Consider the following 27770-nt stretch of genomic DNA (forward strand, 5'->3'; position numbering starts at 1 on the left):
AAAATCGTCATGCGAAAAAATTTATTTTTAAAATATTCATAACTTTCAGCAATAACAACATCAATAATGTCGTATTATTCAATCTTACCAATCTATCTTACTGAAAAATCACGGACCGCTACAGATACGTATTGATAATACTTAAGCAATAAATTAATTATTTTTTTAAATTTGTATGAAGATATTCAGGATTCTAGAGCGAAGCACACCATTCCCAAAATAAAAAATCTTCATACAAAATATAGAGAATTTTTATAAAAAACATTATTTTTAATTATAACAAATGCAATGATATAGAATTTTTTTCATGTTGGTAATCTCGCTAGAGCATGCGAAATTATGGATACACGAAATCCAAGAGTTGGTTTTATAATTTTAATATATTATCATTTAGGTAGCTATTCCCAAAAGTTGACTGTGCATTAAAAAAAATAATTCTATTCAAATTATTGGTAATATTGTTAAAAACGGGACTGCAAGCCGCTTCCTGATAAAGTTTTAGTAAATCTTGATAATATTGGTACACGTTTTAACGCACCTGCGTTTGTCTTAACAATATATCATGACGAAATTCAAAAATGTTCCTCCAATAAGTGATATTTATTTGTACTCAAGTAAAAACTTAGTAATGTACTTTCAACCTTCCTCTGCTAGTTCCTCGCCATAATGCCATATATCAGGGTACACTGAGAAAAATGAGTAATGCTGATATATTGGAAATGTCTTATTGTAAAAAAAACGGGACTGTAAGTCGCTTTCTCATAAAGTGTTTTTAAATTAGTAATAGTGTCTGAATACGTGTACATACATCCATCTGCGTTGGTATTAATCATATATCGGGAAAAAAAGTGCAAAATGTGAGGTTTTTTTATGTTGTGTTTACACATGTTAGGAAATCGTGACAAAACATTGGTATTTTATTTAAAGTTTATCAATGCATTCGTTGGTGGCCTGCAATCCCGTTTTTAACAGGAATACGAATTAACTAGCAATATTTTTATAAGGAAGTTTTCTCCGTGTTGTATGAATAGATCAATAAATATTTTAAAATTGTTATAGACTTCCAAATTAACACGGTGATTTAATTTTCATTGTGGCCAACTGAATTCAACTGAAAATTCTTGGCATTTAAACGGTTTAACACTTTAAAGTAAAACTAATTTAACATAGTAATTTACTGTCATATTAATGTATTTATGACATACATTAATTATAGTCTCAATTAACTTACTAATTAGCTAACACTTAAAGAATTGTTAACGGTGCACACCTTAGATCGATCAGAATTATTGTCTGGCGCCAGATTAGTAAATAATCAACGATTCAAGCGTGGAAGGCATTTGAAATAAAACAATTCTCGTCATAAAGCAAAGGCTTATTGACTCACCTCACATTCCAGCTGAGATCCAACGAGCATATTGTAAAAGTGCAAGCTTCACATATAGGTACCGTCTTACATAAATACATAAAACCGCAAAGGTAACTGATATTATCAATCGTCGGATGTCGTGCAAATCCGGGTTAAGAATTAGCTATAGGTATCAGCGGCGGTCCGTGATTTTTAGTGAGCGATGGTGGTAAGATAGAAAAAAAATTAAATTAATGTCGTTGTTATGTTTGAAAACAATTTTTTTTTAATAAGAAAGCTGTGCTTTGCTCTGGAATCCTAAATATCATCATACAATTTAAAAATAATTAATTTATTGCTTAAGTATTAGCTAATGGCGGTTCGTTATTTTTTCAGTGAGCTCGAGTGGTAAGAGTGAATAATACGACATTATTGATGTTGTTATTGCTGAAAATTATGTATATTAAAAAATGATAAGTCACGCACCGCCACTAGGTATGTACCTACCGTTTGTACGACGAAATCGTAATTCACTTTGCCAGATAGTACATACCGATCTAGAATGATCGAAGTGGTGTATACTATCATAATTATTTCTATTAAATCAAAATACAGGGTTTTCCAATAAGAGGTGTTATTTTGAATAGCCGTAGAAACTACGCTATTGATAAAAATGGAACGATACACGCTTCAACAACGCATTGAAATTATTAAAATTCACTTTAGTGAATCAAATGCAAATCATCTTGAGTGATGAGGCCCATTTCCACCTCGGTGGCTTCGTTAACAAGCAAAATTGTCGCATCTGGGGCTCGGAAAACCCAAGAATTATTGTTGAAAAGCCTCTCTATCCTCAACGTGTGACTGTTTGGTGTGGTTTATGGTCCGGAGGAGTCATTGGACCTTACTTTTCCGAAATGAGGCTGGAGCAACAGTTCCGGTGAATGGATCGCTATCGAGAGATGATTAATGATTTTTTATGGCCGGAATAGGATGGTTTTGATCTGGACAACGTTTACTTTCAACAAGACGGCTCTACGTGCCACACAAGCAACGAAACCATTGATCTTTTACGATTGAATATCAAAATAACACCTCTTATTGGAAAACCCTGTAGTATTATTTTGCATTTTTGAGATTTGAACAAAAATTGTTCACAATATTTCAAAGTAAGATAAATAAATTTTGGATTTTTTAAATTGAGAATTCTGTTTAGCTGTTGATGATTGACCTAGTCTCGGGCAGGTGGAATATTTAATATAATTTAGGCATTGGAAGCGTTTACGTTGTATTATTGTATTACTACCACATGTCCTGTTCTTTATTTTAATCGATTTATTCGTAACAGTAGGATGACGGTACATTTGATGAAGATGACCTTTACTTGAGACATGACGCTTTGGGCAATAATTTATATTGAGTAGTTACAGCACGCAATAAAAATTCCGAATAAGGTAAGATGTTTTATATTTTACCTTTTTCAGACTGAACAGATTTGTAGTGTTGAATTAACCCGGTCAAAGAAATCTTCGTTACCTTCTCGTTTTTTAGTATTTTACAATAATAAACATATTTTTATATAGGTAAAAATGATACCTTCAAATTTATTTTAACATACATACTTCAACTTTGCAGTCGATTTCTTTGAGAACCCTCTTTGGAGATTTATAAAATTTCACCTACATATTATAAAGCAGGTTTCAACACAAAAAGTTTATGGATTCAAAAATTGGTTGTTTAACGGTTGTACTCAAAGAATTTTTGGACATATTAAATACTAATAGCACTTATTCAAAATGTAATCAGAACGCCCAGCAATATTATTTTGCAAAGGAAATCACCACATCACTGATAAGGGCAGTATGTAATCCTATCGAAGAACTCCCTCGTTTTTTCAGTTCCTTAGTGGGTGCATACACTGCGATTAAACGAAGCTCTTTTGGAATAGCTGAAAACGCCAAACCGCGTAGAAACACGCACTGCAGCTGGCCTTTTACTTAATTACATTTCACGATGGTACTGAACCATAAATATTGGTTCTAAAACGTTCCTCTGGATCTCAAAGCCCAAAGCCAATCTTAACTCCTATAAAAAGAGATCGCCTGTATCTATGTAATAACCACATAGGAAGAAGTACACGTGCGATGTCACTAACAAAATAGTCCATTATGTGAACGGTATTGTAAATAAGGTTGCATATTGTTGCATATGACTTTCGGACCAATTAATAAGTCAAGATTACTGCCACAATTTCAACTAAGAGATTGTATCTTTAATTCCCACGTAGGTATTATCAATACTCAACGGGATCGTAAAGGATGTAGACAGGGGCATTTTGAACATTGACATCGTAAATAACGTCTTCGGGCATCGCATCGGTGTAATTTTTGCGTCCTTCATTTTGTTCGAGTACCTGGTACTTAGGCTGGAGAAGTAAAAGTTGTCTTCACTAATGGCTCGAGATGTCCAGCGATGCGCCTTGCACAGAGCCTCCTTGCCTCTTTGTCTGCGCATCAGCCGACCACGACCCAGAGGCGTGCCAATGTAATAAAACAAATACGTTACAACAGTATACATTTCTACTGAAATGAAAGTTATTTTTTATTTAATTTTTTGAATGGAAATAAATAACTTTATTTACACCACTGTTTGATAAAAATAATCGCCATGTTTAGAAACCAATGGTTTCTTCGTCAGGATAAGCGTATAATGAAAATGAAAAGAAACATTTTTTTATAATATTTTTAATTTTGACGAATAAACCATTGGTTTTTGAAACACGTCGATTATTTTGATTAAATAGTGGTGTATACAAAGTTATTTATTTTCCCTAAGGCCCCGTAGTAAGCGTACAAAGATGGTTTTAAAGGGAGAATTTAAATACGAATGTTAGAGAGAATTTAAAAAAAAAAACGATAGTAAAATTGTGAAAATATTTAATAAAACACGACTCGTTTGAAATAGAGCATAAATCTCTCAAAAAATGCTTTAGTTCCCTTTTCAAATACACTGTGATTGTTTTCATGCCTATAACATATTAAATAACAGAACAAAACGCGTTTTAAATCATTTTCGGAGCTTACTTTGCGATTTTTTCTATCGAGGGGATTTCTTATAATTAACGTTTTGGCATAACAAATATATAGATATTATCTTAAAAAATAACATAAACTTTATTTGGACCTTAAAAACTTAAAGAGTTAACCTGCTAATTTAATCTTTTGGTTTCCGAAATAAATAAATAGATGTGATACGCATTGTTATACGTGTGAATAACATTGTTATGTTATGTTTTATATAGGTTCATTGAAAAAAGAGTTAGTAAAATTTAAAATGTAAACGAGATTCAAGGATTGGACAACTAGTATTACGCAATTAATAATGTTACATAACAAGAAATCAATTTTTAAAAAAGTAATGATGTTGTGGAAAAACAGAATTACAAAAATAATGAATGTTTTATTTTCTCCTTTTTTGTGACAAATCGGTAATATTGTTGTATAAATACCTTTTTGAAGTGAAACTTCTTTACGCGCGTTATGCATTTTCGAGGACCGGAGTAAAACCGACTCATGACCGTCACGAAAATCGGGGATCATTTCGCTATAGGAGCATAACTTATATTATATACCTAGTTTAGGTCACTCTCCAAACTCAGCTTCGCGGTCTAGAGGCAGAGCGCCCGATTGTCGTCGTGAAGAACCGAGGTTCGATCCCCGCTTTAGCTAATTTTTTTTTTCTTTTTGTGATTTTTTTAATACGAGGAAAAGTGATAAAATGCTCTCGTGCTGCGACTTTGTCAGGCATACATATAAGAAAATATCTACATTTTTTTAAATAATTTTTTTAAAAATTACATAAATTTGTTAATTTTAACCGATAGTCTCCCGAAATGTCTAAATCCATTTAGTGAGACTCTAGACTGGCAGGTGTTCACTCGAGTAATTGGCTAGAATTAACGGTCGGTACCTATATGATATTTTTGTTGAAATATAGCTTACAAATCGAGCCGGTAGAGTCGCTCGGTATTTTGATTAATTATTTTTATTTTGAATCATTAAAATTACTAATCAAGGCCGATAACGCGACTAATTATTCTCGCAGAGGTGCGTGACAAGTTTTTTTAGTAAAAAACACACCCATTATTAATTAATATACGGACAAATATACGGAAATATTTTTAAAAACGACAGATATGACTTCACAGTGCCGATATATCTTTTATTCGACCCTATATAAAGCGTTAACGAGACGTTATGTGATATTATTCATTTGTCGTGTTAGAAAACGAAAATTTACACTTTAAAAGTCAATTGAGGAGTACACGTTATACGCGGTTCTCGTCGCGCGGGATACCTCTCCTCGTGGTCTAGAGGCAGAGCGTTCAACACTCGTTATGCAAGACCCGGGTTCGAATGACATATTTTTATAACTTTTAATTTTTTTTATCACATGCTACTTATAAATATGTCAATATTAGGAATCTAGTTAAACGTTCATTTGTTAACAACACGCCTATAAATAAATTTATGCTTTTTAAAACTATAATGTACAGCATTCTGAATAATAATAATATGAAATGAAAAGGGAGAGAGAAGAATACTAAAAGTTTCACTTCCGTCGTGCGTAGGCTTGCCACACACTGTATTTTTTTTCTAGTTCCCGTTTCAAGGAACGACCCAACGTGTTTGATAGAGGTTCAATCAAGTCGTCTATTGGTAGGTATGCAATAAAATATGGCAAAAGAGAATGCTTTCTGTCTGGATTTATGTGTGTTTGAATGCCATTAGCATGGAATTATTATTAAACAATAATGAATTGTAGATATGGTATTTATAATAAATATATTGCATTTAAAAATATAATGTTATTTTGCATATTTTTGCAAGAGCAAGAATGTTTTTCAGACATGCCATGAGTAATTTTTCTGTTGTTGTTCATATAATTCTGTAATGAATATCATTTGTTTTATGTACACCTTCATAATTATTAAATTATGATTTTAGTTTCAAAAAATTCTTTTCTGTTAATTTCTTAACACAAGATTTGGTTTTATTTTTGGTATAGTGAAAAAATGAAAAAAAAAATACAATTCAACTGCTGATTTCTCAAAAATTAATAAATAAATAATGACACTAAACCTTGAAACCATTCTAACCTCATCTGTCAATATTATTGTCCAAGAACACTGAAAATATTCTAACCTCACATGTTCTACATTATTGTCCCAGAACACTGAAAACATCCTAACCTCACATCCAAGAACACTGAAACGAAATAATTTAGCTACCAAAATGTATGAAAAATCAAATAAAAACATAAGGACTAGACTTTTCTTTAAATGTTAACTGTCAAACCAAGATGGTATAGCATTTCAATGTTATCTGTTAGAATCACTCGCACATGGAGTGTAAATGCATAAAGTGCACATAATACCGACAAGCAAAGATAATTAACTTATTTATTACACGCCACGAGGCGCTTGTCTACTTTGGAATACGATATTCATTTTGGATTAATCTTCGATACATATAACAAGTTGAACTCATTCAGTATCGGTTGTATTACTATGCGATCATCATCATCTCAATAAAGGTAGCAAGGTCAACGAGATTGTGGTTTATATGTTCTGATGAGAATATAAGATGGTCCTTTTGTATACGTAGTAAATAAGGTTTTCGTGGGGTGGGTTTTGCAAGGTCGCTTGTTTTTTTTCAATATTAAAGGTTGTTTAATTGATAGGTAGGTATGTTTTACCATGGTGAAATCGACTCCGAAGCGCGCAATTTAAGAGATTAATGAGGTAGATCGAATATTATCACCTGTAATTAAGGTATTATTTTTGCTGGTAAATATCTAAATGGGGCACGAATGGAGAATCGATATCCAGTGTATTTACCGAAATTTTGTGTTTTCTTATAATTCATAATTTATTTACTTGTGTTAAGTGCTCCAATATGTTTTTTTTCCGATTTTATGTCCCGGTTAAATCTTCCCCATAGGTAAAACTAAACCCTTCCACACACTTTTCCACAAATGACCATCTAGTCAATCAACATTATACAAGTGCATTATATAAGCAAAATAAATACAAAACAATACAAGAATAACACGTCAACTCACCAGAGATCAAATGGGAAAATAATTCAACGACTAATATTTTCATATCACAGGGTTCGGCTCGGTAGAACTCCTAACAGGGCCTATAAATCCTACTGATCCCTCAACATAAATATTTAAAAAATCTTTCGTTATCCTACATGTATTTACTTGTATTATTATTATACTTGTTTTCTTAGATTTAGATTTAGAGGAGAGATTTACATTTGTAAGGCTTAAATTCTAGAGAATTCGGTAGTTCTTTACGAACTACATGAAAGGGGTTAGTTAGATTCCCGTTTTTGTACCACCTGAAGTGATTTTATTTTTCTTCTTATTTTATCACGCATTTTTCACTGTTTTCTGACTTTTATTTCTGTAATTAATTTGTCTATGTTCAACTTTAGTTGATTGTTTTCTGTACTAGCACTAATTCATCTTCGATGCTATTCCTACCGTGCAGAGACACTCGAGAAATTATAAATGAGAGCGCCCTGAAGCAGTAAGGCCAGCGCCACACTTGACGGAAATTCCGTCGCGTAACTTCCGCGGGAGTCAATCCGTAACCATACGTTGCAGCCACACTGAATATTCAGTGGCGGATTATCAGTCGACTGCCAACGCTTGTACGGCGTGGTCGTAATGGATCCGATAGAAGTGATAGCTATTTATGAGGCATTAGAAGAAGAAAGAAAAAGAAAGCGTAAATATTGAGTTCATCCCATAAATACTCTTCGACTAAAAATTGGGCAATTTCATACCTTGTATATGCAACTAAGACATTATCCAGATAAAGCATTCGAATATTATCGAATGTTCATACAATCATTTGAAGTATTGCTGAATTTAACGAAGGACTATATTACCAAGCAAAATACAAAACTTAGAACGGCTATATCTCTAGAGTCCCAAAGGCAAACTCTATTTTGCACTTCGATAATAAATCGTTCAGTGTCGAACATCCTGTGCGTTCGTCGTCGCCGCGTCACCGCCGAATGTGGCGCGATGCATACAAATACTTGGAATGCGACGTTTCCGATCTTCCGCCGACGCGACGGAAGATCGGTGCGCGGAGGACGGAGCAGACGCGAGAGTCGGCGGTCCGCCACGGAGCGACCGATCGTCCGCGACGGAACGACCGATCTTCCGCGTAGTGTGCCCGCTATTTGTAATTTATATGCAATCACATGTATTGGCTTTCCGTCGCGAAAGATCCGCGACGGAATTTCCGTCAAGTGTGGCGCTGGCCTAACTGTTATTATTTAGAACGGGACGGAAAAGCGATGGGTCACCTCGACTGTTAACGACCAGAAGATCTATCGATCTTAAACTTTAATCGATACAAATTAAAATAAAAATAAACGAACTTAATACTTTTAGCACTATTCACTTGTGTTATAGATTGAATATGAAAAACTCAACAAACAATCATTTGAGACAGTTTTGGAGGCCAACTCGAGACTTTTGTAAAATATTTTACTTTTTATTTCACCATCAAAGACTTTCTTATTGAATAAAATAAAATGATCAGCTTTTGTGGACTAAACCATTGGTTTTGAAACACTCATTTTTGAATGCAAGTACTTTATATTTAAAAAAAATGTTTGCTTATTTTAGTAAATGTTTTGAATTAAAATAGGAAAATACATGTAGAAAAATGAGTACCGCTTTTAAAAAAAATCAAAATACTGTTAAAAAAGGGACTGCATGACCATTTTCTAAAAGAATATCAGTCATTCAGAATATGTCTGAATATGTGTTCAAAGGAGGTGGTCTTATCCGAATAAATATGTTGGACGAAATATGAAAATATTATTGTTTTGAAGAACACGTATTTCTACTTCCTCTTAACATATTCGTGCTTTACTGATAGTTTGTAATAGAATTTAATAAATCATTCGTTATAGGCATATAGTCCCGTTTTTAGCAGGAAATCTATAATTTTACTAAATTTTTAATAAATTAACAAGATTTTATATCAGTAAGTTTTTACTCTGTGTACATAGAAATCATAAGTTGAACTATCAAGTGAACGAAGTAAAAAAGTCATGGTTTAAATATCTTTCAATGAACGCACAATATTATGCCACTTGAATAAATAAAAGTGAACAAATTTATATCCAATATTTTCATGAAACAAGTGTATCATTAAATTATCCTTGTCTCCGACCATTACCCTTCATTCCTTACTAGGTCATCCGCTTATCTCCCGTAACGCGCGAGATACCTGATCCAATATCAGTTAAAGTTCACTTGCCACAAAACTGGATGCCTGAAACAATTGATCAGAACAAGTGGACCAAGGATGCTGCGGCAGATGGACCTTAAAGGTTCGCGATTAAAGAGTGCGCCTCACACTTAGGGCATCATTAAATAATGCAGTTCATCAGTTGATCCAAATAAGGGGTTTTGAAAGATAACCTGCATAATATACACATATGATAATTTTTTTCAACCTTGCCCGCGTTTAATAAATAATGATGGCATATTTATCAATGATGCGTAGGTACTTTGCGGAATTCACTTCATTGTGTAGATTGATCTATTTATCAAAATGTATGTATGCAAATATAACATTAGCCACTGTCTGTCTACATACCTTATAGATTGAGCAGGAAATATGACAGCTTTGGATCATTTATGTAAAATAAAATTTTTGATTTTAATTTTGGGTATAAATTCGTTGTTCTTATCCTAATTTCTTGGGATTAATAAACTGAATGATGGAAATGAATGGGAATGCAAATAAACTAGAATGCCACAGAGCTCTGGCATAGGCACACTCTTATTATTTTCAAACTACTGACATGACCAGACAAAAGAATTATTTGATTCACTTTTTCTTCTGGCTTCCCCGACTTTCTTGTCATTTCACGCCTATCCGCATCATAAAATATATTATCACGCGTTCTATACGCGATACAGGTGTTCATAACATTCAAGAGAATCTTTCTTATAGATCTCCCAATTCGTAATACTATCGTGTATAATTTTAGAACGCATACACTTCAGGCGTCTCATTACAATTGCATTGAGCGTTATTAATTCAAAAAAATTATATCCGTATACGATTTAAGATTTTCATTTATTTAGCCAATGTTTCTGGCTGCGTTACAATGTCTATATCATCTAGGCATATTTTACCCTACCAAGGTTACACTTGCCCTTCCTCTGCGAATTTTTTGTCTCACAGATATCAGGGTTAGTATCAAAACTCTACTGTGAAGTATTGCTAGTCTGGCTTCCTTTAACAGGTCTTGTATGAACAATTCAATGAAGTACTTGCAATTTTGATCAAATATAAAAAAAAAATGTTTAAAAGATTATTATGTAATATAGTATGCAATGTTGTTATATATTTAAAATCTATAATATGTTATGTTTTTAAACCTTAAAATTTACAGAATTAATAGGCGACATGTGAAACAATGTGAGAAGATTGTACGGTGTGGTGTTTCGGATTGCAAAGTGCACGGGTCAGGCAACAATGCTTCTGTGTGACATTTGCATCAACGTTCCTCTATATCACGATTTCCTCAACTAGACTACATTCTGTCGCAATACCGATTTATAACAAACTGGGAACGGAACTTGCCAATATAAGCAGGTACATAACTAGAGTATGTATTACTTGCTACATATTATTCTTTCTTTTCAGTGATTAACCACGTTTTACTGTCTAAATAAAACATACATGATTATTTGTTAAAATATAGTACCTATATTACAATAAAATCATAAGCTGCTCATCTCTCTAAAGTATTTCTATTTCGAGATGTGCAGCTTCACATCTCGAAATAGAAATATATATACATACGATCAAAGGAGTTATATGGTGTGGTATCCCTCTATCCCCCATGCACGAAGAATGATCCTATTTTTACCTGAAGGTCGTGTTTTTGAAGATATAATGGCTGGAAGTTTTGCCCTCTAGAAATTTATAGAACAGTCCAGAACATTTGAGAGAATTCCACAACATTCCAGAGCATCTCGAACATTATTGAATGTTTGGGAATAGTCTTCGACGTTCGGGAACATCCCGGAACATCCCAGATCATAATGAAATAAAGACGGGATTACAGACCGTTTCCTTATAAACTCTTAGTAAATTCGTAATCGTGACAATACATTGGTATCACAATTGTTGGTTTGATAGGGTTTTCACAATCACTTAGATATTTTCTTCCGGAAGGTACATATATATAAAACATATATATTATATGTATTGAAAGTAGAGATAAGTCGAGCAGCACCGGGTACACGTCAGCTAGTTTTTAATAAATTCAACAATTCAGTTATTCAAAGTAAAATTACAGCTGTGCAGTAAGTCTAAAGTTACAGAGACTGAGTGATTCCAGAGACACTGATTATTAATTAGTAATTACCTAGCGCAGACACGTGTAACATCATGCCACATTATAATAATAGGATTTGTGAAACTGAAAGTATTTATAAAAAAAGTAAGGATTTTATTAGATTCATTGTCTTTCAACATAAGAAATGTACTTTTCGAATAAGTAAGCTTGAAAAAAAAACACATATATCCGGTGGTATTATAAAAATGGAAGACACTTGTATTCATGCTAATCGAACAAAAAATATAACATAGCTTATGAAAAGGATGGTCATTTAAAGAATATGTGTATACGAATGAAACAGCTATATGAACGGCCCGCTAAAGAACGTCAGCTAGACCTAGTTCATTGAAACCAGAAGCAATGTCTCAAAACGTATCTTCACTCTATTAATTCATAAAAGCACCTGTCTAACATTTAAACAAAACAAACACACATTTAGAATAAAGAATACTTTATATGATATGTAGTTTTAATTTAAAAAAAAAAATAAAAGTTCATCAAACTTAAATAATTTTACACATTACGCGGGAACACTTCACATTACCCATGTACCAACAACCGAAATTAGTATGTTTAATTTATTAAATTATTATTTACACTTTATTTAAATCAGGCCGGCAAATAAATTCTTAACGCTACTTCGTGTATCGGAAGGTCGGACATTAACTCTATTACCAAGTGTATTTTTATTGACTAGATAATTACATATTAGGTAGGTAGTCAATGGAGAAGTGTCTCACTTTGACCTGAATTTTTGTAAAAGGCATTTTTAAGTTGGCTGCATTAAATGCATGAGGAGTCTTCAATAATTAATTGGTTTAAAAGGAATGCAACGATATCTGCTGCACTTTTGACATAAAAATGAACAGCTTAGTTGATGTAAAGAGGTGTACCTACTAGACATAAATAAACTACTTACTAGATAGTAACAATATTTGGATGATTTGTATAGCGCCGTTTTTATGCAAAATCATCTCAACGGCGCTGTGTTTCTACGGCTTTTTGTATGAAATAAATTCGTCCTAAAAAAACATATATATGCCAATATATACGAAATAAAATTCTCTTTCGGAGTCTACTTATAAAACTATACACCAATGAACAACTCCGAAAGTTTATTACATTGACTTTCAGAGTTTTTCATTGGAGGATATAGTTAGGCAACAATATGACGTCACAATATTCACGGTTCCAATTATCGATCGGAGTTATACCCCCCTGCTAGGTATGCTTAAGTTTTGAATATTGTATTTCTAGTGGACACAGTAATTGAAAAATAATCACTACTTAGTTTTGATCGAGGAACAAAATACTTCACTATTTCGTATAACATCCAGAAATGAGACTTTGCTTATCTTACAAATCGTCGAAAGATTAATGACACATAAAAAGTTTAATATTGATAGAAGGCAAGACTATTTTGAGATAATTAATGACAGGATCGGCCTTGATGAATAGATAGATATTAGATAGGAATGTAATCTTATGAAACTAGTTTCCTGAAGTTAACTATTAAATTATCGGAAAGAAGATCATCTATGCCGTAAAAGCTTAAGATGGGGTTAACGCAATATAATAATTTCAAGAAATCATTTGATACGAAAAGTATGTATCTAATAAATATATTTAATGGAAAAAATGTAAATGCTGTGTTTTCCACAATAAGAGGTGTTATTTTGATGTTCAATCGTAAAAGATCAATGGTTTCGTTGCTTGTGTGGCACGTAGCGCCGTCTTGTTGAAAGTAAACGTTGTCCAGATCAATACCATCCAATTCCGGCCATAATAAATCATTAATCATCTCTCATTCACCGTAACTGTTGCTCCAGCCTCATTTTCGAAAAAGTAAGGTCCAATGACTCCGCCGGACCATAAACCGCATCAAACAGTCACACGTTGAGAATAGAGAGACTTTTCAACAATAACTCTTGGGTTTTCCGAGCCCCAGATGCGACAATTTTGCTTGTTGACGAAGCCACCGACGTGGAAATGGGCCTCATCACTCAAGATGATTTGCATTTGATTCACTCAAGTGAATTTTAATAATTTCAATGCGTTGTTGAAGCGTGTATTGTTCCATTTTTATTAATGGCGTAGTTTCTACCTGTCAAATGTCAAAAAATGACTATATATCTGGTAAAATATATTTTTTAATACATTTCAATTTAGAAGGCTGGCTTGTGTATCGCCGCCCTGGGAACCATTTATTGGATAACCAACACCTCTGCCATAGGTCACCCCAAGTGGTTCGCTACGTTTGGTGACTTAGCAGGAGTGCCCGGGTTCATCGGGTGAGGTGTGTTGAGGATGTGCCTGCCCATCAGCTGCGTGGCGTGCCAGATCGGTAGAGGCTGGTTTGTGGAGACCCTTTGATCTCTCCAACTGGTTTGAAAGAAGACTTCTTTCTTTTAAAAGGTGATAATAATAGTTTTGTTTTCTACACTTGTAATTATTTTGTTATATGGAAATTTTCACTAATATTTCTTTACTGTATAAGTTACTCAAATCAAATTTGAACTACACAAGCACTAAAAATAATAAGGTAAGTATTCTTAGTAAGTTTCTCAGATATTTTTTACGTTTATCGATTTAAAATGATTTATTTATGGTGTATTATGCCGTGTTGTGCTACCTCCTTCTTTAGCCAACGTTTCGGACAACGTTACAAGGCAGATGTGTAAAATAAATCACTATAATACTTTTGTCCGTGATAATCTAATATCATATATTTATTGATGTTGATTTTACCGAAAAGGGAACAGTCAAGATTTACGTAATACTTATATTACATTACATTACACTTCATTCAGTCATTGAAAAAGTGCTTAATTTACTCTTACGTCTTCTTTTAATATTAAGTAAACGTAAGCGCAAATATAACCATCTTTGTACCAATTATCGAGCGTTTAATAACGTATCTTGTTGTAAACATTTTATTTTCATCTTTCAAAATATTTTTTTCTTTTAATTTGCATTTTATTATGAACTATTTGCAAATCATTTGGATAAATTCGTGATTCAGTTTTCTCTTCGGGAATCGTTTAGGTTTCGGAATATTATATCATGATTATGAAACTTGACTCGTTGGAACATTTCAAGTCACTTTCGTCATAAGCATTGCTTCGCAAAATAATCAATAAACCATCACCTACAGAGTACAGGGCTCATTTGTGAAGGTAGAAAGGACTTAAGTCCATTAATTAGTATTTATTTGCAGCATAATCAACAAACCATCACCTACAGAGTGCAGGGCTCATTTGTGAAGGAAGAAAGGACATAAGTCCATTAATTAGTATTTATAATATATATACGGAATAATCAACAAGCCACCACCTACAAAGTACAGGGCCCATTTGGGAAGTTAGAAAGGAGATAAGTCCATTATTTAGCATTGCTTTGCGGAATAATCAACAAACCATCACCTACATAGTACATAGCTCATTTGGGAAGGAAGAAAAGACATAAGTCCATTAATTAGCATTGCTTTCCGGAATAATCAACAAACCATCACATACAGAATATTAGGCTCATTTGGGAAGTTATAAAGGACATACGTCCATTGTTTAGCATCGCTTTGCGGAATAATCAACAAACCATCATCTACAGAGTACAGGGCTTTTTTGGGAAGGAAGAAAGGACACAAGTTCATTAATTAGTATTGATTTGCGGAATAATCAACAAACCATCACCTACATAGTACATAGCTCATTTGGGAAGGTAGAAAGGAGATAAGTCCATTATTTAGAATTGCTTTGCGGAATAATCAACAAACCATCACCCACATAGTAAATAGCTTATTTGGGATGGTAGAAAGGACATAAGTCCATAATAAGCATTGCTTTTCGGAATAATCAACAAACCATCACATAGAGATTACGGGGCTCATTTCGAAAGGTAGAAAGGATATAAGTCCATTAATTAATATTCCTTTGCGGAATAATCAACAAACCATCACATATAGAATACTAGGCTCATTTGGGAAGTTATAAAGGATATAAGACGATTAATTATTAAAAATATTTATTTAGAAACATAAAAAAAAATCTTTACCGGTCAGTGGCCGAGTTGACATCGCGTTTGGGTCCCACCCAGGCATAGTGTGTTCAATTCCTCGGCTGGCTAAGTCTTCCATTACAAAACAAGCAACATTTTCAGCTTACTGTGGTGGTAGTAGGAAATTTTCAAATATTGTCAGGTTATTCGTAACCCGGGAATGTTTGTCTTTCCTTAAAAATAAAATAAAATCAGTATTGATTTGCGGAATAATCAACAAATCATCACCTACAGAGTAAAAGGTTAATTTGGGAAGGTAGAGAGGATACTCGTATAAGGCCGTCAATTACTTGACATAAATAACTAATCATACATTGAAAAAAAATAGATAATTCAAAGTATTTTTATGCCAGTATAAAATAAACAAAACAATTTACTTAATTTTTTTTAAAATTGTTTTTATCGTAAACTAGTTTTGCTACCCGGCTTCGCCAGAGATGAATAATTATTGAATGTGGAATGGAATAAAACAATAATATAGCGTTTTTTAAACCTGTAAAAGGATATCTCTAAGTCACACATTACTCATAATGAAAATGATGTGTATTTTGGAAATTCTTTTTTATAAATTCCGATTTATAAAAGAAGTTAATTATGTCAGAATAAACAATATTGTTTTTGTAGAATATCATTTTTGTCATCTTTGTTCATCAAATTGTAACAACTCGATTTGTTAGCCACGAATTTTCGAAATGTGTTTTCTTAGCCTTTATTCACGCACATTGCACATTGTAGTTATCTTTGGATAGATCGAGGATAACAAAAATAATAACGGTGTTTGTACCAGTAGTCAATTCATATTGTTCAAACAATACGGTTGACAAGGAAACCAGTTGCATCTAACGTTCATTTAATACAGATGAGCGCTTAGACTGGTTTACGGACTCAATTTATGCAACAAAATACATAAATTAGGAGGATGAAATAACTTGAATCTTACTCAATCAGATAAGACGCTTTTTGAATAATTAACTAAATAAGTCAATAGTAATTGTAAAACGTTGCGTTAATTTAGGAATACATTTAGGTTAGTTAGTTGTTTAGGTTTTAGATAACATAGAATCTGAGATGCCAAAATGATTTTTTGATTCTTTTTTAGGTACGTTTTAAGGACTGCCTGCTTTACGTCTCTCCAGTGACCCTTTGCAGACAGGAATCAATAATATCCTCCATAAACGAATTTAGATATTTAAAAAAAATGGTTTTTGTAAATTATTGGATACTTCCTTTTAGTTTATTAAATTTGTCATTCTTTCTGTTGATTGCCTTTTTATAGCTTACTGCATTGCACTACCCCTACATACTTTTTATTTTAAAATAAAATACGTACATTGTAGGTACTGATTGCCTGTTATCATTTCTCAGTATCCTGAATCAAATATACATTTTAATAAATAATTTTTGATTTTTCTGCGGGTTCAAGGGTGCAGCATGATACGTTTATATTTTACATCCTACTTCAATGTTCAGAAATATGTAGACGTGCAATTAGTGCATCTGCCGAGGAACTACGATAATAGGACCTTACCAGAGCATCCTTAAAGCAGGTTGGATCTCGAGGTCCAGATATACAATAAGTGACTCGGTGAACCTCAACAGGTTAACCCTGAGTATGGAAATTTCCTTCTGGATGTTGTCATGAAAAAAACTCGATTTGTGGAGTAATTGCGCGGTTTGGCGCGAATCTTGCTGCTTGGGTTAGGTACCTTTAAGTCCTATAATCGGTTAAACTGTATCGCTCGCTAGTGCGGACACCTACCTAGCAAATACCTTATGTAGGTATCGAGTCTGTAGAGACAAGTGCAGGCCATCTTGCACTGGAGGAGTATAAATACTGGAGCATCCTTTGCTTAATCATCAGTCGATACAGTTTCAGCTGTCCCATCAAGTCCTTCAAGTCTCCCAAAGGGTACTTTGAAACTAGTGCATTTCTGCAACGGTGATTTTGTGTTTATTCTAACCAACGACAAATAAATAAATCTTCAACATGCAAATGGTAAGATCTAATATTCAATATACATAAAAAACATTAAATTTGAAACTATTTCAAAGTCCCAAAAAAAAATTGTTTCCGTATACAGGAATAACTTTAAAACACCTTATGTAACAAAATCCAGTAGAGCAAAATAATCAGTCTGACGACATTACTAAACCTATCCCGTACAATACATACATACCAAATGCAAACAACTGGTATTTGTGCCGAAAACAATATATGCGATATTTAATTATCTCATATTTAATATTTTTTTTGCAATTCCACATTACTTACGTACTTACTCACATTCAACAACGTGCTTCCTTTTTCACGTATGTATTTTTTGACATGTTCCATTTTTTTTAAGTGATAAAATCAAAATTCGAAAAGTACTCGAACAAAAATATAGAAATACATAAAAATAAAATCAATAAACCAACATAAAAACGACATTTTAGAACATATTATTTTAATTACGCACGCTTGATCGCGGTGTCTTATAAATATCACTTAGATATTTCTATTTCCTTAAATATATTGCATTATTAACACATTACTTCTTATTTATGGTAATCTTTGCCTCTTACGAGATTAGTAGGCGTTACCTATTTATAACAAGTCAATAACCTTAATTATCACGAGTAATTAATATTAATTAGGGTTCAATTAATAATGACAATAACTATTAATTTACTAGCTCCCGTTTGTTAGTCCATTGAGTAATAATTGATTAGCATAATTATTGCATTAAAACATAATCAAAAGTATGTTATTTACGTGATTTGTGAATGATGTTTCATAATAATATCACGTCTTCTTCTCAAATTTTTTAAAGTCCTGGTTGACGATATGATTAAAACATTGTTAAATATATTACCAGGAAAATTCTCGTAAAAAACCAACAATAATTGCTAATTATTAGCAACGATTTTTATTTTAGTTGCTATTCGTTTTCATATATATACAATTTCCTCTAAAACATAATATGAATAATGACGTTTTCAGTTTGTAACGGATTATCTTGCCTCAAATTTAAACATAAAATTTCAAATAACACTGAAAGTGTCGCAAAATACCGTAGAATTTTAAAGAAAATAACATTTCAAATTTGTAACATAAATTTATTTTACCAGTTAGAAATCCAATACCTGGTTACCAGTTTGTAACCTAAACCCAATTTCTAGTTTTAAACAAAAAAAAGTGTTACCACTTGGTACCATAAAATCCAGTTTGTAACCTAAACCCTGTTTCCAGTTTGTAACAAAAAAGCCAGTTACCACTTCATATCATAAAACCTTGTTACCAGTGTGTAGCCCAAACCCCTTTTCCAGTTTGAAAGATAAAACTCTGTTACCACTTTGTATGTACCATAAAACACAGTTACAAGTTTCCAACATGTATTTTTCCTGTTTCCAATTTGTAACATGTATTATTACTGTTTCCAGTTTGTATTGACCTGTCTGGTGGCGTCGTGCTTCGCCGGGCGCCTGGAGAACACCTACCTACCTCCCTCAGGAGCTGGGGGTGCTGGAGGAGGCCCAGGGCTCGCGGCCCCAGGAAAGGCCCCAAACGTGGCCATCCTCTCACAAACCAATGAAAACAACGGAGATGGCTCTTATAGCCACAGGTATACCATATTTATTTATTAAAATCCAGGCAGTTACATAATACTCATTAAAATTATCATACATATTTAGAAAATTGACTAACCTCTTTCAATCACGTCAAATTGTGACCTAATTTTTAGGTTTTAATGTATCAACCAACATTTCTTTTTCTTATTGAATGTCAAATACGATGGAAATTGATCAACTTATCAAATTTTTGACAGTGATTCGTTATTTAGCTTATAATGGAAACGATATTGCGAATACACAATACTTGTATTTACCGCAAAATTACAGTGAGAAAAAAAACTGTGTAAATTTTATGACACCATATCTGTTAGTTGGGAAAAGCTGATTTAATTTGATCTTATATTTTAAATTTAATGTTTAAAAAAAATCGCAGTCAACTAAATTGTGGAAATTTTCACGTAAGTAAAACATATTTTATATTTTACACAGTAAATTACAATTTGCTGAAAAAAAATATAAAACACACTACATACCTACAAGAAAGCGTTCAGAGAATGTTTAAATATTTTACAATCAAGGGGACCGGCTTATTTTCATATAAATCATTTGGATTTGCCGCCAAAATACTTAACCAAACTGAAAAAATAATTAACCCTAAAGTTTAACAAATATCAAGTACCGATTTGTGATATTTAATTTATTTTTGCTGGGCCTCAATTCCCAATTTAAGTTTTGTATGATAAAGGCCGCGTAGCCGTTTCTCTTAAAATAAAATAAACCTACATTTTCACCTACCTACAAACCTATTTTGTATCTTTAAAAATGAACTTTCTCTTTTGAACATTAAATTTATTGTAGTAGTTGTAAGATATATTATTTGCTTGTTCTTGCGATAAATGCGTTAAAGCGATAATGATCTTTGGTTCAATTCAATATATGTCTAATTATTCAGAAGGTTATAAAAACCATAAAGTCTACTGCCCTCAGCAAATAGCTGTTGCTTAACTGCTCGATATTTTTATTACTCCCATAAAATGTACATAAACTACAATGGCTTTATCAGAAGTATTTGCTAATGATCAGAAAATAGAAGAGTTACTATTAACTGAAGGTGGGATTAATTTGATGGACACGACTTTGCTTCAACTTTAACACGAAGAAGGTTTTACACGATCCTTTCATTCCGATTGTTACGCAATACTCAAGTATTGATTCCCTTATTGTGTACTAGACATAGGAAATGATATTGTTATTGGCAATTTAATGAACGGCTTCTGTTCATGCTGGGTGTGGTATAAATTGCCCACCGACTCTTTCAATTTAATGAATAGCTTCTATTTACGCTGGGCGTGGTATCAATTGCCCACCGACTCTTTCAATTTAATGAATAACTTCTATTCACGATGGGTGTTATCAATTGCCCACCGACTATTTCAATTTAATGAATAGCTTCTATTCACGCTGGCTGTGGCATCAATTGCCCACCGACTTTTGCAATTTCAATTTTCCGTAAACTGATTCTTAAGCTTTAAATATATTTTTAACAAAAATGCTTATTAAATTAACTGCATTAATACATATTGTCATTAATAATACTCATTATATTTATTATCTTACAAACGGTGATTCCCCTAAGGCATTTATTATTAAATAAGCCAAGACGCATTTAACTGTTAATAACTTTCCTGTTCAGTGTTTCGCGATTTGTTCGCTAGGTCCTTCGCTAAATACCTTTACGGTGTATCACAAGAGGACGGTATAATCACTTTTACTTTTAATATAAAATCTCCTACATTCCTAAATCAGGAATGCCTTAGTCCCAGTAGCTCCGGACAGATGTCACTCTTGTGGGCATTGAAAAAAATGTTCAAAAATCCAAACAAAATCATAAAAAATTTTTTGGCTAAAAATTGTTATACTTTTTTCATATTTCAGTTTCGAAGCTGAAAATGGAATCAAGGTTGAAGAAAGGGGAGAGCTCAAGAACAAGGGAGACAAAGATAAGGAAGCTCAATCTGCTGTCGGTAAGTACCTACCTGCCTATAACATTTATAAATAATTTTAAAACGAGGTCAAACGCATCATATCATATTTTGAAAAGCATTCATCTACTAGACTGACGAGCTTGTAATATTAATTCCCACATGATAAAGAATTTGAAATAATAATGTATTTATAATCAATGTGTTACGTTTTTATATCTAAACCTTTCGATTAACCTATGATGAATTACCAAAACGAAATCATTTCAAAAATGGGTCACCTAATGAGAATAATAGCGTTCGGTAGAGACAACGTAACTTGCCCAATAGGTGTTTATTCATAAAAAGGAAATGTACCCTGGACACGGAGAGAAAGTGTTTACCATACATAATGTATGTAAATAGTTTGACTGACGATCTTTCCCAGCTTATATTATTCATGTACATCTGTTGACGACAGAATACATTGCTCACACGAGCTAAAGCTACAGTAATTAGCTAATAATTAGTTACGCATACTCGGTATGACATGTACGCTGTAGGTACTCCTTTCTGTTATGGCCTTAACATTTTATTAGCGTTGAATATTTATATCATCTTCATAGATTAATTTACGCTGTCAAGTGATCATTTTGCTGTTTTAAAATAGTTGTTGATTTCTTTTTCATGCACTTTTTTATAAGTTTATATCATGCCCATTAGTGGTTATATTATAGGCTTAAACTATTAAAAGTCTAGAACACACAAAAGCGATAGATATTACTAGAAAAAATATTTAGCAATCGCAAGAATGTGGTTCCATTGTTCGCTAGATTTTAATACTTTGCGGACGCAAGTAACAGTAATTGCGTTGAATGTTTTGAGTATTGAGTACCTAGTAATACCTAGTACTTAGTACCTAGTACTTAGTATCGAATTGGAATTGAGGGCAAGGGTTAGCAGGTGTGACCTTTCTTTCGGCGAGCTACCGAAATTCTCTGACGAGATAAGCCGTCTCCGTGCATTTTGCAAAGGAAGGAAATCTTATGTTTTCGTATGGTTTATTGTACGATGGAATGCGGTTTATTCTTTAAAAGCAAATTTGAAGGTAAGGCGGACTATTAAAGAGATTCCAATTGCATCTTTATGGATACATGTATTTAACCGAAATTTAAGAAGACAAATATTTATGTTTATTTAAAAGGCATGATCAATTATAAAAATGACGTGATTGTTGATTGAATTAATATTTTTTAAAACATGTATGCGTGACGTTGTAATTAAGTGCGTTACACAAAATAATCAATTAACTGATTTTAAATAAATATTTTGTGGAGATTCGATGTGTTTTCCACCAATGGGTGGTAAACATAAGTGGGAAACACATTCTTCATTGACAAAACCACGAAACAATCAACACCTTAAATAGTTTTCTCATAATTTATTCTCTATTCTTTCTCTTTGTAACTACTGTGGCACATTTACAAAGTAGACAAATAGTTTCCTAATATTCAGTGACCACAGCTAACATATAATTTTGTTTATTTTACAGTCGTTTTACAATTTATTTCATTTATTTGCACAACACATTATTACAAATATCAGTGAATGGCAAGTACGATTATGTAATTGAGAGTTCAGTTCTGGCCCAAGGGTTGTAAATCTTGGATTTTGATTTGGAAACTGAAACTTGTTGACGTAATTGATGAAGGATGTGATTTTAATAAGATTGTAACACTTTGTTATTAAAACTTGATTTTATTCTGATGAATAATATGGCTTTCTTTCAACTAGATTATGAAGCCTTACTTTTTAGAGGCATATTGTCTATTGCAAGAAATGATAAAATGAACTAAATAATGAATTCTACACCTATATATCATCGGAATACCTTTATCTATTACTTCATTTCACCTTTATTTGTGAAATAAAATAAAATGATAGTACTTTATTTAATGATGATCTCAACCTTTGCAGGCTCTTACTCCTACCCATCTCCCGACGGCAAGATCATCACCGTGACCTACATCGCCGACGAGAACGGGTTCCAAGCCCAGGGAGACCACCTCCCCACCCCTCCCCCAATCCCAGAGGCCATCCTCCTCTCTCTGCAGCAGAACGCCGCCGAGGAAGCCGCTCAAGGTATACATTATACATTTTATCAATACCAAGTGCCATTAAGGTTATGCAAAGCCAAGTAATACAAAATCACGTGTTTTTGGTTTTAAAATTTGATCGCTTTGAAATATTATAGATGCTGTAATTAAATTTTGCGAGTAGAACACATATCGGCCTTTGTTTCAATCGAGCTTTTTGATAAATTTATTTATAAGTCTAGAAATTTTTTTTCCAAACCTGTGAAAAAGGCTTTCATGTACAAAATCTCCTACTTGTGAACCAGTTTTTCTATAAGATTTTATTTCATAATGTGGCAAGATAAGTTTTTTAGATCTTGATCGGAAAATATTTGAATATTTGAGCTCTAACTTCACAAAATAAAAATAATGCATACATCACGTCGAGGTGGATCGCCTTAATTTGTTACTCCTTGATTTTTAATAATCTTGTCTAAGTTTTAAATTAATTTGACACCATTATAACTATTATTGAAAACAACATTTTGTATAATAATACTTCCGGCCTCTGTGTTTAGCCTTCGTACAACTTTTCTCTCTTCGAGACCTATCTTCACTCTTTCTTCTCCCTAAAAAATTCCTCAACATAATATCCTCAAAGATGACACAGGCCCTGAGACAAATTATTTGCCTCAGGGCCTCCTGTGTGGAATTAATGTAGAATAATTGTTTCTACAGTGTGAAACCGCAGTATCGAAGAATGTGCAATGTGCTTCATTTTTACTCTTTACATCACAGAGGATATCATCCTTGAAATGGTTTCTCACATACAAAGAGCTTTGAAAATAAAGATATACAATAGATGTTATCAATGTGTTGTAATATTATATTTAAGTATTACTTCCACTAACTATTATAAGTCTAACCAGTTTTTGCACGGAAATTTCAACTGTTATATATTCTACATTCATTCAACATAGTATTTTATCTTCCTTTAGCCGGTGGTGGTAACAACGGATACCCATTTGGCGGACCTAGCAACCAGTACGTGCCCCCCTCAAGGCCCGGAAATGGAAACGGTGGAAACGGTAACAACGGATACAGATATTGATTCACCCACCACCAAACGAACCCACCCCAACCTGACTGACAGACAATGGCGACAGGAAACGAAATCGAGATAATAATAATTATTGGAACTATTTATTTATCATGTAAGATAGTGTAAAAAAAACTTGCTTTAAGGTTTGAATGCACTCGTCTGATTTAATGGGAATATCTCTATTAGTTTTATTTTATATTTTTCATCTTTGGGAATCTTACACATTTTATTTTTGGTTGAGGTATTTCTTAATCAGAACTCTTTGAGTAAATTAAAATCATATGTTATATTTCCATACTAAATTCAGTACTGAGTGGTTTGTAATTATTGTAAAGTGACTCGGCTTCGTCCAACGGTATGCGAATTTTTAATTATTTAATAATATATACTGAAACAAATGACTTGAATGCATGTATTTATAGGATCATTTTAATTATTGTGTGTTTGAACTGTATCTTAATTTGATAATCTCCTTGTACCACGATGTAGTGTTTCACCATCATGCAATATTTTGTGCCAGTAATATTATATTTTAAATTACCTCTTATTGTACTTTATCCCTTTCTCTGTGAACTTTGTATCATTGTGAAAATATGTCGTAAATTCAAACTCGAAATTTCTCTGTAACGGTATTTCTTGGAAGAAATTGTCATCCAAGATCATACATTAAGGATTATCGTGTGTAAATGATTATTTCTCTAAATAACGAGTGAATGTGAACATTGTAAAGCATGTGTATTTATAAAAAAATAAACTACTAAGTAAAATATAAACCCATTTATTTTAATTTGAAATAACCAAATCTACTTCATTGAAACATCTCACTTACATACACATCTTGTACTTTAGCAGTGTTTGGTGACCAGATCTGAATAGCCAGGTAGTCCCCCACCTTCCTTTTCCCCATCTCCATCCCCTCCCCACAAACTTCAGTCTCACAACATACCAATTGAAAAATACTAAATGTTTTACTTACCTACTGATCATACATTCCAAGACTCGCCATAGGTATCTAATAAAACAATCAGATACATATTTAAAAAAAAATAAAAAAGATAAATTTTCTTTAAAAAATGTCAACCGTGTCATGAAGTTCTAAAAAATAAACCGAAAAAATACGGATATAAAAAATAATCAATCAATCAGCCAAACGGTAGTCATTGCACAAAATGACTACTCAAGCAATATCCCATCTCGCAGCTTCTTATTTCACCATACCATACCAAGTGATTGCAATCTGTACACACCAGCTAAATAATATCCAAAAATACTTTTTTCGTCTTAAAAAAAATTGTCTGCACATTTAACATTATACATCATTGCGCCGACATTCTAAATGAAAAATTATATACATTGGAACACACGAGGCACAACTTTCCTTGAAAGGTAATTTCGCCTACGATTTTTGGATCTAATGGGGACAAGTAGGGGGTCGTCGATAAAAATGTTGCAAAAGGTTCCCAACTGGGATTACTAATCGCTCCAATGTTGGTCAACGGTCTCACTGACAGCGCGCACACGAAGCGTGATGCAAGCCTGATGTCTCATGGCCTGAAGCTGCTAAATACTTAATACCTAACTACAGGGGCGCTGCGTTCGTATGGACAAATTAACACACGTGCAGTGTACACAGGCGGTCGATCGAAGGGACGGCTGCAGGGCGCCTTTCATAAAAAAACTATCCAATCTATTGAGACATTACTTTATAAAATTGTCCCCAATTGAATGAATTTATCGTTGAAATCCAATTCAATCTTGCACACCATTTTTTTTAATCCAGCATCGTAAAACATTAAGGTTAAACTTAAAAGAATTCATAATTTGCTCTTTTATAGATGGCGCTAATGAAATGCTTTCGCTTAAATACACGTTTTTCAAGTTATGCTTTAAAATATTAAGACGAATTATTTGTTTTCGACCGTCCATACATAATATTAATATTAATAAATATTTTTTTTTCTCTAAAAACTCATTTTTTTCAAGAAAGGTAAACAAATTCAAAATTGGATTGAATCATTGGTTTAACCTTAAGGTTATTATTATATTCCACGTGTTCATAGATGGCGTCAGTTAATTTATTTGCTTAAAATGCGGTTTTGGAAAGGTATTGCTTTGTAATATTAAGACAAATTATTTGTTTGCGCCCGTACATACGCAATATGTATATGAATAAATAGTTTTGTTCGTTTAAAAACTCAATTCTTTCGAGAAAGGCATATCTACGCGATATATAAACACGTAGAATATAAAGAGCGTCGCGCTTTCTTAATAATTGTTTGGCGTACCCACCGACCTCTTTTATTGTACTGCAGTACTTACGATATAAATGCTTTACTATCTTGAATATACGCAAATTTGAACAAAATTATTTGGATGCCGATTGTGATGTGTCTAGGTCCATTCGATATAACTAAACATTTTTTTGTATAACATTAAAAAAATAACAAGCAAAATTTTATTTTTTATTGTACATCAATGATAAGAAGCTTAAATTGTATAATATTTTATATCATTTTCGTTTTAGAATACACGTAAATCCGCGTGTTAAAAGTGTTTCTTCACGGCCCGTGGTGAAGTTGTCTATTATCGCAAGCCCTATAACGACCTACCAAGATTTTTACAGTTGACGAATCCGCTGTGAAAAGTGCATCGTCATATCAAGTAGCGTCCTCGTGATCCTAGTGATCAATGTTCAGAAGTGCCCGTGAAATTCTACGAACTGTTTCATAGTGCAAATCAACCACAGTGTAGGTACCTACGCTTAGTTGTGTAATACTATCTTTGATGTGGGGCTTTTAAACTTGCAGCGGGGACCACAGGCCAGGGAGATATAACTCCGATCGAAAATTGGATATTGTGACGTCACATGATTGCCTAACTATATCCACCAATGAAAAACTCTGAAAGTCTATGGAATAAACTTTCACAGTTTTTCATTGGTGTAAAGTATAATAAATAGGCTCTGAATTAGATGTTTTCTGTCTATATATTGGCATATATATGGTTTTTAGGACCAAATTGTTTCATACAAAAAGTCTGAAGTTATCGATCTAGTAAGTGGTTTATTTATACTACAGGTTTTCATAGACAGAGTGAGGAATAAAGTTAATTTTATTTGACCTGTGTAGGTGTCGCGAAATAACTGCACCATTCTCAACTTAGCTTTAATAAATAAATGGTGTGGCAGCATTTTCAATTTTCACGCGACGCGACGGCTCT

At 33.0% G+C, this 27770-nt stretch overlaps 1 protein-coding gene across 1 annotated transcript; it reads left to right on the plus strand.

Moving 5' to 3' along the window:
• The first annotated feature begins 13290 nt into the window (after positions 1 to 13290).
• LOC149426754 (endocuticle structural glycoprotein SgAbd-2-like) lies at positions 13291 to 24560 on the plus strand. The gene is made up of 5 exons (XM_089650194.1): positions 13291 to 13299; positions 19282 to 19463; positions 21349 to 21437; positions 23352 to 23516; positions 24448 to 24560. Exons 1-5 carry the CDS (start codon positions 13291 to 13293, stop codon positions 24558 to 24560), a joined length of 558 nt encoding a protein of 185 aa, XP_089506320.1.
• The last annotated feature ends 3210 nt before the right edge of the window (positions 24561 to 27770 follow it).

The sequence above is a fragment of the Hesperophylax consimilis genome, chromosome 1, assembly GCF_061612785.1.
Source record: "Hesperophylax consimilis isolate HC1 chromosome 1, BYU_Hcon_1.0, whole genome shotgun sequence".
Classification (NCBI taxonomy): domain Eukaryota; kingdom Metazoa; phylum Arthropoda; class Insecta; order Trichoptera; family Limnephilidae; genus Hesperophylax; species Hesperophylax consimilis.

Coding starts and splice junctions, on each gene's coding strand:
- LOC149426754 (XM_089650194.1), top strand. Junction 19,464..21,348: donor GATGGCTCTTATAGCCACAG/GTATACCATATT, acceptor TTCATATTTCAG/TTTCGAAGCTGAAAATGGAA. Junction 21,438..23,351: donor GGAAGCTCAATCTGCTGTCG/GTAAGTACCTAC, acceptor CAACCTTTGCAG/GCTCTTACTCCTACCCATCT.